Source organism: Nycticebus coucang, chromosome 1, assembly GCF_027406575.1.
Source record: "Nycticebus coucang isolate mNycCou1 chromosome 1, mNycCou1.pri, whole genome shotgun sequence".
Taxonomy (NCBI): Eukaryota; Metazoa; Chordata; class Mammalia; order Primates; family Lorisidae; genus Nycticebus; species Nycticebus coucang.
In genome coordinates, this window is record NC_069780.1 from 40,563,789 (window position 1) to 40,584,017 (window position 20,229).

The following is a 20,229-nucleotide window of genomic DNA, read 5'->3' on the forward strand; positions in this document are numbered from 1 at the left end:
GGGTAAGAGTTTTCCTAAAACATGAAGAACATACTGTACTTTTTTTAAATAACAGCTTTTATGAAAAAAAAAAAAATAGAATGCTCATTTATTCAACTAGACCAAGTTCTTCTGTGGAGAGTGTATAAGGGCTGTCTAGAAAGTATCCAGCCAAGTATGTCTCTATTTTTCATGTGACTGGATAATTTCTGGACAGCCCACATAAGTATAAATTAGTTTTTTTTTTTTTTTTAAATAAAACCTCTATGAAAGGAAGAAGTGAGATAGTGTACATTTAAGGTATGAGATGAAGGATATACGTTAAAATATATCTTTAATATTTAAAATTGTTAGCTATAAGGAGAGGCTTAAAGTTTATTCTGGAATATTTTAATTTTAGTTATCATTTCCTCAGTTTGGGGGATTTGGCATAAGGAAAAAGATGAATACCTGTTCTCTTCAAAAACAGTTATGCTAATGTAATCTATCAATGATATAATTTAAAAGGGAATGAATTTTAAAAGATTCATTTTACATGCATTGGTCCTGTATTTTTGAATGAAAATTTTTCAGGTGATACCATTTCCCTGCGATGCTACATTTTAGATTTCATTATATTTTGCTTTAATTGAAGCGAAGTATTTTTATTAAATCCAGTGTTCTTTGTATTTAGGTGTCAACTCTAGCCAAGGAGGCAGAAAGGAATTCTTATCGTCTAAGCTGGGGCACTGAAAACTTAGACAACGTGGCTCTTTCTTCCAGTCCTATTCATTCAGGGTGAGTAAATCAATATTATGTATCCAGATCAAGAGGAAAAAGAGATGGGAGTGAAAATAACAGCTTTGTCCAGGAGCTTGAGCTGATGGCTAGCTTACAGAGGAGGTGATCTTTTTTTAAACTTGCAAATAACATTGCTTTATCCAACATGGACTCTGCACAAACAGACCAGCTAAAAAGGGTTGATTTCAGCATTAGAAAACTGACTATTGTTTTAAAATAACTAGTAGAAATGCGTCAAACAGCTTGCTATCTAACCGGAACATACTGGTGGCCTCGCTACCATTCACCTGCTGTCTTTAAGACACCTTGAAAAAAGTGGCTGAATCATTTGATTTCTAGAAAGTTTCCACATGTGAGTTTCTATTTACATTTTTGAAAGAAATGCCTTTCTCACATGTTAATGCACTTAAAATAATGTTAACAGGGGTTTGAATCACACAAATATGCAGAGGAGTTTATGTGCTATTTGAGGTAGGGATACTAATTAAAAGGGAAATTTGAACACAGCCAATGGGGTTCTCTTAAAGTCATCTTCTTACAGTCATCCAGGGAGTACATGCACCACTGCTTAAGCAATGCTGCCTATTTTTATGAACTCATTAAGTAGTAAGACTTTGAGTCATACTTTCAAACGTAACAGTGTTCTTAAGGCATTCAATTGTGTGGAATAAAAATTCTTTAAGGAGTTTAAATTTTAACACTCTTCCAGTTTTTTCCTTACATCTTAGTAGTTTCAAATAATGTGGTAATATCATAAATATATATAACATTTTCATTTTTCAAATTTACTTTGTAAAAGCTCTACTCATATTTTATTTAACAAAAGGTAATACTTTGGTTTTAATTATTATCCTAAACGCCTTATATATGCCCCCATGACTATTTTGAGAGATAGACCCTTTCTTGTTTTTATTAGTCAAAAGTTCTCTCCATTCGGGAAATCATTCCCAAATATTTTAAACATTTTGGACTTCTCAATCTAATCTTCTACTCACTAAAGTAGTGTTTTTCAACCTGTTTTATCTCATGGCACACTTGAACCTATAGTTATACTTTCGCAGTTGATAAAATAAAAAGAGTAAGAATATACTTACTGTGCTTTGAACTTCTTTTGAAAATAATTTAATTAATGGTCTTTAAAATTTTTCATGGCACACCTGAGATCCTCTCAGCGCATACCAGTGTGCCGTGGCACGCCAGTTGAAAATCACTGAGCTGAAGATTCATAGAAGAAAAAAATAGTTATATAAATATTAAAAATAATCATAATACTGTTTTCCTTGTGAAATAAGTGAAAGCTAGTTCATGATGCAAGAATTATTCAGAGGAATAACAAGTGTATCTCATTCAAATTTACCAACATATTTTTAAATGAAGAAAAAAATTAAAATTTCACACCCACAAATTATTCAAAAAACATAACAATGCATTCTGCTATTAAATTTCTCAGCAATGATGAGTGAGAAGACAATGAAGCCTGGATGTAGAGTATTGAAGGACAATAGACAAGAATTTACAAACCACAATGAAGCATTTAAAGACCCTCTTCAGCCTACAAAGGGATGGGATTACTTTAAATAAAATGTAATTGACTATTAATAACTGAGTTTAAAAAATATACAAACAAAACAATAACTGAATTTACAAACGAGTCCATGTCATGAATAATATCTCAGTTTTTAAAATAAATCATTTTCATTAAAAGGGAACTTCTGAAGAAGATCTCTAATACTAAAAGGCAATAAAATACTCATTTTAAGTATATCAATAACACCAGTTGTGTAAAACTAGATAACACCTGTAAGTACTTAAGGTTAATTTCTTATAATGAACAAATAGCATCCAGTGGTTAAAGATTATTTGTTAAGATAAAGATCTTTAAAACCATGCCTTCAATAAACTAATTTTTCTATGATTTTCAAATATTTAATATTGACTCTAAATAATTCTCAACTTTAGCTGTTCAGTAGAATCACTTTAAAAAAGACCAGTGCCCAGGCCTCCATCCAGACCAATTAGATCAGAATCTCTTGTGTTGGGTGTCTGTCATTGGTAATTCCTATAAGAGCCAATAGTTCAGATGTTGTATATAAACTGGGAATCTTTGCTTAGTAAAGCTTTCGTTATTAGGAAGACCTAGTTAATTAATGTATATCTACTTCTATCAAGTGTTCTTTATCTCTTTATCTCTTCTATTCACATATGTATTCATTCTTCACTCATTTGTCTAATTCTGCAAAGTACCAGACATTATGCCAGATGCTGAGGAAAATAGAAAAGATCTAGCCCTTACTTTGAAGAAACGCACTTATACGTTGTTGTTTGAAGTTGTAGTCACCTACCTAATCTGTGAAAGAGAGAGAAGCATGTTTTATTGAAATCAGACCTATTGTTGTGTAAAGAGTTGTCTATAATTCACAATGATTCTAATGAAGTTATTTCCCCTGTCATGATCATACCAACACAAGCACAGGCAAGAATTTGAATTTCACAATTCTTCATTTCATAAATGCATAATGAATGAAAAGATGTTAGGCACAATTCTTAGAAAAATCTAGCTTTTTAACTCATCTTTTTTTTTTTTTACATTTTTTTTTGTTTTTTTGGCCGGGGCTGGGTTTGAACCTGCCACCTCCGGCATATGGGACCGGCGCCCTACCTGCTGAGCCACAGGCCCTTTAACTCATCTTTAATATGGTATTTCAAAGGTCATTAGTTTTGTAGTGTTTTCATGACAGCAGGTGCTGACAATTTAATGTCAAGTCATGATGTTGCACTACAAGATACTATCAAGTGGCCATACACAGGAAAATTAACAAACTCATATTATATATTATTAACACTTTTAGTATTTATATATCAACATTTAGAGAAATATTTTGTAAACATTTTGTAAGACTTTGTATTCTTTTGAATTCTTGAGCTACAATTCCCCATTTTCCCTATGATGTATGTATGCTGACCTCTGAGATACCCTGGTACATTAATTAGAAGTCCAAAGAACTTCTCTCTCATAAAAACAGGTTGAAGATGATTTTGTCATTAACCCAAAATTGCCCTAAAAATAAAATCAACTAAAAAGATGTTGAAGATATTAATTAACTGGAATATTATTGCATATTTGAAAAGCAAAGAAGTCAAGGTTCTTTGTCACTTGACAATGAAATGTTTAAGTACTTGTGGAAGTTGATTTAGTTGCTGATGCCCATAACACTCTAGGTTTGTTTTTGTTTTTAGATATATGAAGGTAGATGAAGAAAATTGTTTTATAAAAAGTAACAAAACAACTGTTTTGTAAAATTAGATTTTTGGTCCATGAGACTTGTATGCTTTTGTATTTTATCCAATATTGGAACACAAAAGAACATGAAAAAACTTATGGATGGTTTTAAGGAAGAGCAGACTTGTGCCTAGCAAAGCCGTGGCAAACAGAACTGGAAAGGGGGATTAGACTCTATGACCAGGGAGGAGGATAGCGCTCCCCAAAGATAGGGACAAAGTCTTGACAAAATCACCAAGATTTTGTTTACACAGTTTTGTGTCACCTTCTGGTAGGTAATTAATTTTACCTACTCTGCCTTATATGCTTCTGTTTGTCCTTGGAGCTGTATTTTAGATTGTGTCTTTCTGTTTGCATTTCTTCTGTGGTAGCAGAAGAAGGGTGTTGTTATTATTTTTAAAGTATTATAAGTATGAATGAAAAGCTTTTGTGTCAAACTATGTCCACCAAACCAAAGACTTGACATTCTCCATAACGATTCCCCTTGATGTTCTGTAGCTTCTGGACACTGAGACTTTGCTAAGTGCCCTCCCAAGCCAACGGTAAATGAGGCTACAAATCCATTTCCAGTCATGTAATAACATCCACAAAACCCCTGTATCTTGCTCTTCTTTCAGAATTTGAGAAGAGCTATATCTCATTTGGATTTTCATTTTTTTCAATGCATACTGTATTGGTATATGAATAATATATTTCATTTGAAAGTCTCTTCTGATTTCCTTTTTTATATTTCACTTTATCCATTCCTTCTCTGTGCTAAAGTATCTATTCTGTTGCAGCCGCACCTCTCCATGTCTTGATCGTGACAACAGCAGGTGAACTTCTGCATAATTCCTTCTGTGAACATGCTGCCTATCCCTCTTCCCCTCTCGCCAACTCCTTCTGCATACACCTCACCTCAGGATGCTTTAGTGAGAAGATACCTAGCCAAAGAGACATTGTAGCCATTGCTGAAATCCCTGTTCTCTGCGATAAAGAGAAAGTGGGTATTTTTCTTTTCAGTGGAAATTAGGTGGAGCTGAGACAAAATTAACGTAGCGGCCTCCACGTCTCAGCTTCTTTTGGAGAAAAAGTGCTACATAGAACTAAAAGAATGTTCCCTACAATCACACAAACTGGTTCAGCTATTTTAAAGTTGTATTAAAGGTTATGATTTTAAATGGCACATACAAGGGTTTTTGTCTTTTGTTTTTTGAGTTTTTTTAAGTAACATATTCCAGGTGAGCCAAAGGCTGAAAGTTTATTAATAGTGCGTTTTCTTGCTAATTCTTCTTTAAATGCAACCTTTTGATATTTTGGAAATTGTACATTGTAATAGAATGACTTAGTGTTCTAAAAATATTTATTATTCTGTTATTTATCGAGGTAAAGTTATTTTTAAATGTTCCTATGAGACCGCTAATTATAATACTTTCATTACATAGTCATCTATTATGATACTACAGGTTGTTAGTCTACAAAAAAAGACAGTTCTATATTTCCATTTTTGGAAACTTTTATATCCATCCTTGTGCTTTTTCTCAAACCCACACATTATCTTTTTATACATGAACACAGTGGTTGATAAATAAATGGTGATTTTTTTTTAACAAATTTGAACCATTTTTTCAAAGCCATTTTCCATCAATTGTTCAGTTTATGGAATTTGGAGGATTAGGAAGAGATTAAGGGAATTCTAGAGAAGAAAGAACACGGGACATGATTTTCTTACAGCACCTGGGGGACTGATTTAACTTGAGGCCCTCTTGCTATGTCTATGCAGATCACCAAAGCACCCTGATGAAGTGTTTTCCCTGTTCTTCCACCTGGTGACTAACTCTGAATGCTGCAATCTCCTCCTCCTCTTCCGCACCCCATGGGCCTGAATGAATTAAAAAACAACAACTAAGGATTAGTAACTTTTGGGGTGGAGGATGTAACCCTCAAAAGACTGAACCATTGTTTTCTGTTCCCTCTTCTGACGCATGTACCTGTTCAGCTAATCAAGTTGCATATTTGTAGGCAAATTATTGCATAATAACAGATGATTGCTTTTGCTTTAATTCCTTTTAAATTGTGATAACATTGTATCTCACAATTTAGAAAACTTCAACATGAGTTTCTACTTTGCATGATCGCTGAATTTCATTTGGAGTAAGATAAGCAATTAAAGCCAAGTGTGTTATGTGATTTTTTTTTCATCTGTCGTCTTAAGTCAATGTTTAGGGCAGTGTGTGTACACATTTTCTGCAAAGCAGCTGTTTCAGCCATAGAGCAAATAGAAGATGCACAGTAGAATCTCTGTTAGCTGACTACCCAAGGGACTACAACAAGCTGGTTAACATGGAGGTGGTCAACTAAAGGAACTAGTCCTACTGTACTGATACATGTGGTGCATGTCTGGTCTATGAAAATTAGGTCAGCTTAAGGAGGTGGTCAATGTAGGGAAGTGCTCAACTATGAAGGTTCTACTGTATTTTTTGAAGTAACAGCAATTTATTTTCCAGTTAGGAATTTTTTTCAGAGCATCTGAAATGAAACATTGAAGTAGGTTTCCCAACCTAGTTGCCAGTACATAGTACACAGAATTTTAATACTGAGAGGCTATGTAGGTTTTAATCCAAGTCTCTTTTATTATAGATAAGGAAACTGAAACATAAAGTTCTTAAGTGTCTTTCCTGGGGTTACAACATTAATTCAAGAGAGATATATCTAAACCCAGGGAAGAGCATGGTACTCACTACATAATCCTGTGTTCTGTGATAATAATATTTTTATATCTTATTTAAGTAGTAAATTTCATAAACTAATAAAATCCCATCATCACATTAAACTTCTTAGCTCAGTTTCCAGTTCATTCTAGGTACTCAATAAATGTTAGTTTTTCCATTTATCTTTTGGGTAGTGTATTGTAGTATGTTATCATTCTTAAGATATTAATAATATATAAAATCCTGTAGATTTACAGAAAAGAAAATGATGAGAACAGGCATTGACTGAATCCCTGTGCTTTTCCCACACATGACTTAATTCTCACTACACCCTTAAGTGGCAATAGGATTATCTTTCTGTGACAGGTGAGGTTTCCACAATGTATAGATGGCAAAGTTGAGCTTTAATCTATATACCGTCTCTTCTGTACATGTTTAATCATATGTCTTTGCTTTAATCCTTTTCATCTCCAAATGTTTATGTGCATTATGTTAGCCCATATTTAATCTCTTGCGAACATGAGAAAGATCATATTTATTCAATCAACTCTGATTTATGAATTGACGCATCACATGAGTCATAGCTTCCCACTTTTTCCTATGGTACATAAAGGTGAAGGGTCTATCACAATTTGCTTTTTTGCAATTGTTTTATATATTGCAGGATAACTATCCTTAACTGTCCTCTAATTCTGTTACCTTTGGGATATTCTGATGTTTTTAATGAAAATGCTCAAATGCTAACTCAATTTTATACTATAAACTATTGGGGTTAACTGATTGACTTATCCATAGACTGTTCATGAGTGCCTAGATACAAACTTGAGTCATTATCTTTTCTGTTTCCTTTGATCTAAAGAAAATATTTCTTGTATGATGCAGTTTTATATAATTTGAGTCCAATTACCTTAGAATTTTTTTTGCTAGATTTATGAACATTTTTATTCATTTTTGACAATTAATATTTGGTTCTTTTATGTCTTCCATTCTTTTTGTTTGTGTACTGACATATCTTTGTTTAACTTTGTTTTCTCTCTTCACTTTCTCTTTCTAAAAAAATTCCGTCACTGGGGTGGCACCTGTGGCTAAAAGGAGTGGGGTGCTGGCCCCAAATGTTAGAGGTGGTGGGTTCAAACCCTGCCCCAGCCAGAAACTGCCAAAAAAAAAAAAAAAGAAAGAAAAAATTCCATCACCAGAACTTGTTGGCATTTTTCGTTGTTATCCTTTCCTTACTTCCTTTAGTTACTTAATAAAAACATAAAGGTTTATCTTCTTTGGAAATTCAGTTTTTTGGCAGCGCCCATAGCTCAGTAGGTAGGGTACCGGCCACATACACGGAGGCTGGTGGGTTCATACCCAGCCTAGGCCAGCTAAACAGCAATGACAACTGCAACAAAAAAGTAGCCAGGCATTGTGGTGGGCACCTGTAGTCCCAGCTACATGGGAGGCTGAGGCAAGAGGATTGCTTGTGCCCAGGTGTTTGAGGTTGCTGTGAGCTGTGATGCCACAGCAGTCTACCCAGGGCGACATAGTGAGACTCTGTCTCAAAAAAAAAATAATAAAATAAAATAAAATAAAGAAATTCAATTTTTTTCTGTGAATTATGCATCTTGGTGATTTAATTTTTCCAATTTACTTTGCATTTTGGTTCAACACTTAAATATTATTTTCCAGATCTATAGTGACACAGAGATACTTTTAGGTAAATTATTCACTTGCAGCTTCGGTCTTTTACTACTTTCATTTTGATTTCCCTGTCTTTGGTCTTTACTCATGTAATTTGTATTCCTAATAAAATTGTTTATTTTGTTAGATTCAAATTCTTTGTTTTTGTTTGCACTCACTTTCTCCTAATCCTCTGTCAAGGGAAATAAATATATTAGTTCTGTCATTTTGGAGGAGGACTAGGCCTGTAGAATATTCAACATTAAGGATAGTCCTTCCCAATCACTTTTGCTACGTCTGGGTGTAGTAATTTGACTGCTTTGATTGTCCATAGACTGAAGAATTACATTACCTTCTACTTTAGCCTCCTCTGTTAAACATAATTACAGATAACTTGCCCTTTTCATTCTTTCATTCATTTGCTTATTCCATAGTTATTTATTGGCTACATACTATGTGCTAAGCACTAGGGAACACCGGAAGAAATATGGAGAGCACAGTCACTGATTGTTTCCTATGGCTCCTATCTGGGGACTTACATGGCTGTTTCTCATTGACCAGGAAGGCAGGCGGTTCCAAGCGCTGATGAAGCCATCATGTGACATCTGGGGCTTAGGCTGTAGCAGCAGTTGCTTTGTCTTTACATTTTGTATCCCCAGTTCCTAGTGGCGCATCTTGCACATAATAGGAAGGTAGCAAATGTTGCATGAAAAAAGGAGCTTAGAAATTGTGGACTTAGTGACAACAAAAAGAGGAATTCAAGAGGATGGTCAGTGACACAGAATGAAGGAAAGTAATCTAAATGTAGTCATTTTAAGCATTGTTATAGTCAAGAACATAGCTACTTCAATTCACCGTTGACAGAAGGAGCCACCAGAAGCCAGTCTACATATTCTTCTAGATGGAGATTTGATATTATATAAGCCATAACCCTCACTGGAATAAATATGGTGGAAATGTTTTAGCACAAAACCTGAATGTGGAAACTTCTCACTGCTTTCAAAAGGTATAAATAGTATCAAGCACTGATAACAATAATAATTTCTTACTACTTTGAGTTCTTTTTATGTGCACCAATGGTGGTTACAACCAAAAGATGGAAAAAAAAATCAAAGGAAATATTCATCTGAATTATCAATGAGTCAGAAATATTGCAATGAATTTGGAAGCAGTATTAGTTGAAACTTAAGTAATAATTTTCTACTTTTTTACATAATTTGACATAATATACTTAGATATGAATAATGAAATGGAAAGAAAACATTTATATCTATAAAAGTCAAGTAAAAAAGAAAATTTTAAAGAAATTTATACTTAAAGACCAGTAATAAGAAAAGCAGCATTTTCTGGTTACATTTTGATAAAGACCAGAAACATCAACACTTCAGTACTGAATTGTTGATTGTACTTTCCAGTTTTCACCCCTTCAGCTTAAAGGGCTCAGTGTGAATGGGCGGTCCAGTCTGGCTCCTGCATGTGGCAAGGCCTGAGCCTCCTCCTCTGGCAGCTTCCCGCTGCATGACGTGCTTAGACAGCCCTCTGGGCTCCTTCACAGCCATTGTCATTACTAGAACAGGTTCTTGCTTACAGCATGTTTAATAAGTTCTGTGTCCTGCTGTGAAGAGGATTCTAAGACCGTTTTTTCTTCATTTGTCTAAAAATAATATAAATGTATTGTTTATATCCCATAACTTACTCTGATGAAATATTTTTCACACGTTTTAAATGTCATGGAGACAATGTCTAGGGGTGGTGAATCTAGTATGATTCTGTGCTGGTTCAGTTCTAAGTAGCTTCATAATACACCGCTATTGTGGTGTGAAGATCTTGAAAACGCAACAAAATTGGGGGAAGACATTAGCATAATTCATGTGAGAGTGTTTGTCTTTGTGTATGTGTGCACTCCAGCTGGATTGCTGTGTTGTTTAATTTTTGCTCCTTGACAAAGTAAAGTAGCTAAAAGACTTTAATGATGGTTAGGACTCATGAAGTGACAGACATTCAATTCAGCTGGATTAGGATCCCAAGAAAACAACTTCAAGGTCAAGACTAACCTTTTCTTTTCCTACACTTAAACAGACCAAGTCACCTCAGATTATAGTTCTCCTTTTCATGAACACTTAGCAGAAAAGGAGCAAAGATAACAGAGGTGACTTTACATTTTTAAATGATTAGCCATGATTTTACACATTCAATTTATTATGATTTGGGGAAACCATGATCCGTAGGTATCCTTCAAGATCATGGGCCTAAGGGTTCCCACTCCTGAAATTTCACTTTGAAAAGGGTAGAGGAGACTCTTGCTGTTCCTTGTCCCACCCCTCTTTGCTTCAATTAGAATGGCATGACACAGAGATTCCTTCATAAAAGTGAAAAAGTGCATTTTAACCAGCACATCAGTTCCATCCCAATGTTTAGTTAGTTTGCTTTCCTCCTCCTTCAGAGTGGAAGCAGTTGAAAACCTGCATCCTGGGTAAGATGATGTTGGAGCAGAGTGCAAAACCCCCCTGCAATTTGATGCTTCCTCTCTGTTCTATTCTTACATTATTTCATGTAATTTTTCATGTGGATCTTTTAGGACATATATAAGAAAGCAAAAGTCTTTGTATTTATAGCAAAAGGAGACTTGTCAATGTTCTTTATACACTTTCATTCCATTTTCTTTCAAAATCGACTGGACATATTCTTAATGTCACTATTGTTAACAAAAATCAGAATTTTCCTTTAGTTACAGATTAAAATAATACAAACATGAAAACCAAAGCCAAACAGAAATAAAGGCATTGCTAGAAAGTAAAATAATTTTTCAGAAACAAATGTTATACCACCATGCATTTAAATAATTTTTTTTAAAGTGATGTTTTGAGTACAAAGCATTATAGAGAAAAATTTACTTCCCAGAGCTTGTTCATCTGCCTCTGGTGTTTCAAAACCTATCTAATCTTCTATTTTGATTTTTAGTTTTCTGGTTAGTTTTATGGTGGATGCCCGAGGTGGGGCTATGCGAGGATGCAGACACAACGGGCTCCGAATCATCATTCCGCCTCGGAAATGTACTGCTCCCACACGAGTCACCTGCCGCCTGGTCAAACGCCACAGGCTGGCCACAATGCCCCCCATGGTGGAAGGAGAAGGCCTGGCTAGTCGCCTGATTGAAGTTGGACCTTCTGGTGCTCAGTTCCTCGGGTAAGGGTTTCTGATAAGCCTCCAACTTAGTCACCGATGAGCTTGTGTGCTCTGTATGAGAGCACTGGGATGGAATGGAAAAAGGTATGTCGAACCATTTCGAAAGAAGGTTGGCTCCTGTGAAATTTTAAAAACTCGAAAGTAGCACCTCAGTGTTTGACTTCACTTACATGCCTCTTAGTTTAAGGCATTTGTGAGTTAAACATTCAGGTTGATTATGAGTCTTTCTCCTTGGAGGTGGTAACAGCCGCCAGACTCCCAACGTGAATAACCATGTTTTAACAATGGTAGGTATATTCCTTTTCTCATCTGAGAGCTGTAAGTAGGAAAGTCCTAAAGAAAAAAATGCTGCTCTATTTCAAACATAAATTTGAAGTTTCATGTAGGTATGAAACACAATCTCCATCTTCATTTTTGGAAAGCAGTGCTGCCTTTACAGGTACTTAAAAACCTAGCTTATGTGATTTGTTTTCTTTCTGCTATCAAAATTGCTACCTTGAGCCTTATAATTACACTGGAAGTCTACTTCATCACGGTTTGCATTAAGATAAAACCATCAAGACTATCTTCAGCCGCGCTCGTTTTAGCAGTTTTGAGCAGAAATTAGCCATTTCTTCTTTCTTCTCTTTGTACAGCTCTTATTCTATTAAGTGGCATCTCAGTGTGCCAAGAAATGACTAGCTACTGCTGAGACTAGCTACTGCTGAACACTAACAAAAGGATGAAGTTCTGGAGGGGACAAGTTTCAAAATACCTTGAAACAAATCGATTGTATTTAAGTCTTGTCATATCAAGCTTTAGTGTGCTTGAAAAAAGAGGAGAAAAATCCTAAAATTCATGAACTCTTACTTTGCCAAGGTCATCCTGGGGACAGGATTCCTCGCTTTAGAACCCGAGAAATGTTCTAAAGCTTTGTAATTTGGAGCAAACTATTAGCAGGTTGCTCCAAATTATATTCACACCTGAAAAGGGGTGTGTTTCTAATTTCTCAATTATGCAAACCACCTCTCATGTCCTCCTATCGGGTAGACCAGACCTTTAGAAGGAGCCTGTGAAGTTCTGGGTAGCATCAGAAAATGCCATTATGTTTGGAGTAATTCCCTGATGGATTCTTTTCATCTTCTGTATCAGGCCCTTTTTCCCTGATGCTTAGGTAGTCTCAGGCTTTTTAATAATCTTCACAGCTGTTGGGAAATATCCATGAAAACATCTGATCTCTGTGCAGAGCAGAGTTTTTATTATATTCCCAACAGCTTGTGTTTCCTGTGGAGCATTTTCCCCCCTTTTTTGGCTAGTGCCCTGGCGGTGAACCTAAAGAGGGACAGATCTGACAGCCAGGGCTCTCCCTGCACAGACGCGCCTCCATTGTACACTTTGGGTCTCGGTTCCTCGCTCTTTGTGACCAATGGAGGGAGCAGAACCAAACGCAGTGTGAAACCAGACTTCACCCTGCGGCTCAGCTGGTGACGCTGGGGTTCTGTGGAAAACACTACCTGAAGCTTACTTATGTTCTTTCTTTCACTGCTGCTTTGGATGTACTCAGTAAACTTCACCTGCCTACGGCTCCTCCCCCACTTAATGAGGGAGAAAGTTTGGTCAGCCGCATCCTTCAGCTGGGGCCTCCTGGAACCAAATTCCTTGGGTAGGAGTGACTTAAAACAAATTGATGGCTGCTGGGCCCCCATTCTTCTCCTTCTTCTGCAATATGATTTCTCTTTTTGTCATTGTGCCCATGACATGTCCCTCTCTATGATTTAAATTCTGTATAACCTATCTTTAGTGGACCATTTCTGACCCTTGTGGTATGTGACTTTTATTTTTGAGTGATGTTTTTATATCTTTCCCCTTAAAGTGCTGTGACTTTCATTTTTGTTGACGCATGAGATCTGCCTAGTCGTACGATGTGCTAGTGATGATGTTGTGATGATGAACTTGGAGTCTGTATCAAAGCAACCTGGACTCAAAAATCAAAAGTCTCCATCTATTTCTAGAATGAATGTGACCTCGACATAGCAGGGCAGTGCATGTTCTGAATCCCGAGTATAATAGGCATTGGACACGACGGGGCTGTCTGCTGAGGGCCTCAGTTAGGGCCGTGCTGTGTACACATGCCTATTGTTTCCTTGAATGAAGACAATCGAAGCAAAAATCCTGAGTGCATGGCTCCTTAGTTCACAGGTAGTCGACTTTTCTGACATCTCCTCATTTATGACACATCAAATGATGCAATGTCTAAGCCATTTTCTCTCTTAAACCATTTTGTCATTTGCACCTTGTAGAAAATGTTTTAGGAGATTGGCGCATACCATAGATATGCATGTCCATTTCTTTTGGTTAAATGTGTTATACTTACATTGATAAAAGGAGAAGTTCCAGAATGCCACATGCACTCACAGGGAAACGTCATTTGGCTTAAGGTAGCAGCATGTACCCGAGGCTTGGTGCCCCTGAGGAGGAGTGCTACTGTGTGACCATCTGCTAGCCAATGGGCTCCAGAGGATGGCCCGCTTCCTCCCTGTCCCCAGAAAGAGAAGAATTCCAGGTCACTTTGCAACAGACAGAGTAGAGGTGCCTGTCGTGCTGTTGGTTAGCTCCTCTCCACACTAAGTGTTCTGCATTGCTACATCAGGCCTGTGATCGTGGAGATCCCCCACTTTGCGGCTCTTCGAGGAAAGGAGAGGGAACTGGTGGTCCTGCGCAGTGAGAACGGGGACAGCTGGAAAGAGCATTACTGCGAATACACTGAAGACGAACTGAATGAAATTCTTAACGGCATGGATGAAGGTAGCTTTGGATTAGGGTTTTAAAAAAAAATCTAAAGTGGAAGCATGAAAATGGTGCATTTCTTTTCCATGACCCAGGAGGCGAGTATGTGTGGGCCTAGTGTTACTTTACTAAGCAGGTAATCTGCGATGCTCCAGCGGCAAAGAGTTGAAACACACGATACTTCCACTTAATCTTACTTCTGTTACACTCCAAGAAATAAAATCCTTTAAGATAGCAAACATCTATCTAATAAGGAGGTACAGAATGCTTCCATCTTTAATGGGAACTCTTTTCAACCTAAAATAAAAGTAGAAGCAATGTTTTCACAACAAAATGAACTAATACTGGGTAATAAATCCTTGATTTTTAAAAAAGCCTAACTTGAAAACTTATATAATTAAGATAAAAAGTGCTAAGCTATTCTGTTGTAGAACTTAACTTATACCTGTACCTAACTAGTATAAGATAATATAATTTCTTTTTAATTATTATTAAGGAAAATTAAGTTCATTCACTCTTTTACCTGTAATTCAAACAGGGAGTTAGCCAGGATTGAATTGCATACACATCTGGTTGAGCAACTTGGTTTTTCATTAGAACCTTAATCTCTATAAATCCCAAATCTGCTTGGGGCCATTAAACCACAGGTTGTAATATCTTAGTTTGGCTGGAGGGAAGCAGCTCATTCTCAGACCTCCAATGGTTGTCCAGAGAAAAAGTCTTAGTCCTAATACCAGGAAGTACATTCAGCTTTAAGAAACTATGCAAATGGGGCAAGTTCCTTGTCTAAGTGCCAAGAACACATACCAAGCTGTATACAGAGCTAGATACTCAAGAACATGTATAGCTGTTTCTCAAGGTATATTTCATACAGGACTTCTGGCAATAGCTTCAGGAATGCTTCCCATACAGTAAAGAGTAGCTTAACCACAGCTCATATTTCTTTCTGCTTCCTGCTGAGGTTTAAATAAGAAAAGAGGCTGAGTTCACCTTATCCAAAGTGTGGAGGGGAGGAAGAAATTATGCCCTAGAGCTGGTGGGTCAACATCTTCTGAGCAAAGTAAAAAAGATCAGGATTCTTATTGATAAAGCTTGCTGTCTGTAATACTTTCCCGCTTCTACTTCTTGGAACCATTTCTTTTCCTATCATTTAGGTTTAAGATATTTCCCTCTGAGATATATACCTGTTAATGACATTGCTAAGAATATACAGGTATCTTGTTTTTGACAGGGACCCATTCATGACTTCCTACCTATGTAAAAGGCTCATTTTAAAACAGAAAATCAGATTTTTTTTATGTTTGTATGTTTGGAGAGATGTTCTAAGTATATGCTAGTATTTGCCAGTGCATTGGTCTTCGGCTGTGTATGATCAGATTCTGGAATTTCTCAAAACACAGTTGTTCCTGACTCTGAAGAATGATCTATAAAAATGAACAACTTTTCCTAATCCCTTAAAATTGAGTCACCCTTTAGTTCAAATTTCTACATTTTATACCAGTCTGATTTCTTTTGTGTGTTGCCTTAAATATCTACACTACAAAGTATAAAGACTTAATGATTTCATCCTCCTGATATCAGATGATACATATCATAAGTTAATGGCATCAAGGGAATATTGAAATCCTGAATACATACTCATCAATCTTTTTTCATAGACACAGTGACTATCTCAAACACAACCATCACATGCCTGTAATCCTAGCACTGTGGAGGCCGAGGCAGGTGGATTGCTTGAGATTAGGGGTTCGAGACTAGCCTGAGCAAGAGCCAGACCTCTGAAAACTAGCCGGGCAGTGTGGTGGGCACCTGTAATCCCAGCTACTTGGGAGGCCCAAGAGAGGTTTCTGTGAGCTATGAGTCCGTGGCTCTCTACTGAGAGTGACAAAATGAGACTCTAACAAAAGCAATACAAAACAAAACAAAACAAAACAAAAAATAAATAAACACAAACCTTTCTTTTCCAAAACAGATTTTATTTCTACACTATTCCCTTGAGAACTCAAAAGGCCCTCTTTCTTCTTAAAACCACAATGACTGGTCTTTGAGCTAACGTTGAAATTTTCAAAGAAAAGGAGTTCATAAACAACTTCCTCTCCATCACAGGAACCAAGAATAGAACAGGTTCATTTTCATTCCTTATTTGTCCTCATGCCTTTTCAATGACAAAGGTGGCCCTGCAATACTGCATCTCCAATGAGATGTTTTTCTTTCACAGAGCCTTGGGGAGTCCTAGTTTTCACAAAGAAAAACAAAAACAAAAACACCCTGCAGACTAAATGTGGGTAGGTCTTGAAAAAAAATCTCAATTTTTTTTCTTAGTGGTGTTAGGATAGCCCTGCTTTTAACATCTTTCCTTTAAAAAAAAAAGAGAGAGAGAGCTGGCTGCTACATCTGTTCCCTAGTAGCTATGCTGAAGAATTTGCTAGAATGCTTTCAGGAAATCCGCGCCGTATGAATGAACGTGGGCCATTTCTCCTTTCAGTGCTGGATAGCCCCGAAGACCTGGAAAAGAAACGAATCTGCCGCATTATCACGCGAGACTTCCCGCAGTACTTTGCGGTGGTGTCCCGCATCAAGCAGGACAGCAACCTGATTGGCCCGGAGGGGGGCGTGCTGAGCAGCACGGTGGTGCCGCAGGTGCAGGCCGTCTTCCCAGAGGGGGCTCTAACCAAGCGCATCCGCGTCGGCCTCCAGGTAGGCCCTTGTTAGGTGTAAAGGATTCTAACAGAGATTTTATTACAGTGATTAATAAACAACACTTGCAAATGAGAGATAAATTGTTAAATCAAATTGTCTCTAGGTGAGTAAAAACTGTCATCAGGAGATCACAGTTCTCAAGAAGTATCTTTTTCAATGCTTAGTCCTAAACAGGACTGCCATGTTTTAAGGTCGCCAAATTGATTTGTAAGATAAACGACAAGGCCTTTTGGGTAACAACTTTGACATTAAATGTAATGGTATCTTGTTTATTTTAATATTTTTATTTACTTTGAAAAGGCTCAACCTATGCACAGTGAGCTGGTTAAGAAGATCCTAGGCAACAAAGCTACCTTCAGCCCGATAGTCACTCTGGAACCCCGAAGAAGAAAATTCCACAAGCCAATTACTATGACCATTCCTGTCCCCAAAGCTTCAAGTGATGTCATGTTGAATGGTTTTGGGGGAGATGCACCAACCTTGAGATTACTATGCAGCATAACAGGTGACTCATATATAACTCTGTTACTAGAGAGTTCTGAGTAAAGAAACTTGGATTAGTGTAAATACTAAATTACCTTTGCTGCAAGATGCCTGCAGAGTTACATACATTAATTCAGGGAAAGCATTTTAATTAATGAAAGAAGTGAAAGATGAAAGGAAAGGAACTAATATTTACTAAATAAAGTCTGTATGCCAAACTAAACTGTTTACATGGTCATTCTCATCTTCACAGTAACCCTATGACAAAACTTTAACCCCATTTTTCCGGAAAAGAAACCAAACTTAAAAGACGTTCTATAACTTGCCCACTTTACACCATAGATCAGTGTTTTTCAACCTTTTTATCTCACGGCACACTTGAACCTATAGTTAAACTGTGGCACACTTAAATTCTGTCTAAAAGAGTAAAAAAAGAATATACCTACTACGCCTTGACCTTCTTTCAAAAATAATGACCTTTCAAGATTTTCATGGCATACCTAAGATCCTCTTATGATACACAGGTTGAAAATCACTGCTATAGATATTTTGCAGAGTTGAGGTTTGGACTATGCTAGCCCATACACCTCCAAAGCCCAGGCTTCCTGCCTTCATTGTAGATACCACCTTGAATAATTATACCCAATAGGTTAAACCAAACTGTTGTCTAGGGACTGGTTAGATCTTTACTATTGATCTATGGAACTGACCCTGGAAAAACAAAGTGAAGATTTTTAATGATTAACTAATTTTTAATTCTTTTCAATTGGTAGTTGTAGTAGCTTTCAGAACTGCTAGATTGTCCAAAAACATTCCCAGAACATTGTCTCTTCCATAATAATATCACTGCAAATGATGAGAAGCAACAAAATCCACACAATCTGTTTTAGTGCTACAAAATTTAACTGATAATTTCACTATCAGTAATTGCATGGTGTTGTCATTCGGCAAATAATAATACTGTAAGTAGTAGGAACAACAACCATCCTTGGTTGTTTTGGTACTATTAGAATATGTTTTTTTTCCTTCATATTGGCAGAAATGTTCATCTTTATTTTCTCTAATCCTCCCTTCTTATTACTATATTTTCTGTACTTATTATAGAGCTCCACTGAGATTATCCCATAAGTGTAACAGTATGACAAAATTTTTAAATCTATGGACTATAATGGAGTGTAGGGAGAAATCATATGACTTCTTTCCCAATTGCTGATTTCTTATTACTTGTTATTTTGGGGTGTATTTCCCATAAATTTTGCTCCACGTGTATATGATTAATCTTCTATAGCGTGTAACATAATGGCATGAATGTGAAACGATGGCACGCCCCGCCTCTGTAATGATCAAATAAAGACACTGTATGGGCTTAGGCACCATCTAATCTTCTTATTCTTAAGATAGGATTCTACTAAACAATTTCTTACATATAATTAAAAATTTTTAAATTAACTAAATTTATGTACTAATTAAAAATACTTAGGCATTTGGGGCTTTGTATTTTTCTATGTTATATAGTTATCTAAGAGTATGTATGTATTTTAAAGGCCTACTAGAATAAACTCTCATAACCTTTTTTGACAAATCAGTCCCTTCTTTAAGAAACTGTGGGGTCAAGATTTTTGTTCATTTCAAACATACATTCCTTTTTTTAACTAAAAACTTGGTCCTTGTATATATCCAGTTCATTTCTCAGTGGAAATGAAAGGCAAATAGTCACTATCACCCTTCACGGTGGTTTTCCTATGTGCAGAGCCCATCCTTTGCTTTCATTTATTTTTCTCTCATTCACTCTGCATTGTTTATTGAGCCTTTATACAGGGTGTCCATAAAGTTCATGTGCAATCTAAAATTACACACTATTTTAAATTGCACACAAACTTTATGGCTACCCTGTATTTTTCAAACTTTTTTTTTTTGCCAATTTAACATATGTAAATTGAGAGAAATTTTTAGTTTTTGAAAATAATTGCAAGAAATATGAAGTTCAGGAATAAAAGAATATTTAGATTATTATTTTAACAAAGTATTCAGCTCCTTAGTTGGTCTAAGGATCTTATAAAATAATCAACTGTATACAATTCAAAATTATCCTCTGAGCCTAGCAATTAGGATGAAAGCTTCATAATATCAGGCAGAGAATAGAATGCCCGGTAAACAGTTACTCCAGCTGACTTCCCTTCCATGTAGTTCCTTGAGGGGTAGCGTCTGCTATTGGTTTTCAGTGTGTCATTTTTTAGCATGTAGTTTTTAGTCATTTTGTTTTCAATGTGTCATTTTGAAGGGTGGATGGGATCCGGCATCAATGATGAACACAGAACCACAAAGACTTTATTTTAGAATCCAGAGTCTGGACTTTTGCCTAACTTATTTTTTTTCCAACAATCGTATTATTTCAGGTGGCACCACCCCTGCTCAGTGGGAAGATATTACAGGAACTACGCCATTAACATTTGTCAATGAATGTGTTTCCTTCACGACCAATGTGTCTGCCAGGTATGAGTCTGCAGCTCAGAAAAACCCACTGTGATAGCGCCCTCCTCCCGCTCCACAAAACTGCCTTTGGTTTTGTTTTATCTTGTTTCTTTTGTCCTTAAAAGTTTTTTGCTTGATTTTAAATATAATTTAAATTTATTTAATTTTAAATAAAACATGTGCATTCGCTTTCATGTTTTAAACTAGACCTGTCAGGAAATGCAACTG

The 20,229-nt window shown here is 36.4% G+C and overlaps 1 protein-coding gene across 26 annotated transcripts in view; it reads left to right on the forward strand.

The window, feature by feature from the left end:
• Positions 1–20,229, forward strand: part of ANK2 (ankyrin 2) — a 687,167-nt gene that overhangs the window by 613,458 nt on the left and 53,480 nt on the right. For 14 of the 26 annotated variants that reach the window (XM_053569130.1, XM_053569172.1, XM_053569561.1 and 11 more), the window contains 6 exons: positions 653–756; positions 11,356–11,580; positions 14,210–14,364; positions 16,832–17,043; positions 17,347–17,551; positions 19,926–20,022. In XM_053569130.1, the coding sequence (XP_053425105.1) occupies positions 653–756; positions 11,356–11,580; positions 14,210–14,364; positions 16,832–17,043; positions 17,347–17,551; positions 19,926–20,022 (998 nt within the window). Of the gene's footprint in view, positions 1–652; positions 757–4,818; positions 4,855–11,355; positions 11,581–13,123; positions 13,223–14,209; positions 14,365–16,831; positions 17,044–17,346; positions 17,552–19,925; positions 20,023–20,229 lie in introns of all 26 variants that reach the window. The other 12 variants (XM_053568030.1, XM_053568290.1, XM_053568803.1 and 9 more) reach the window with 3 other exon arrangements.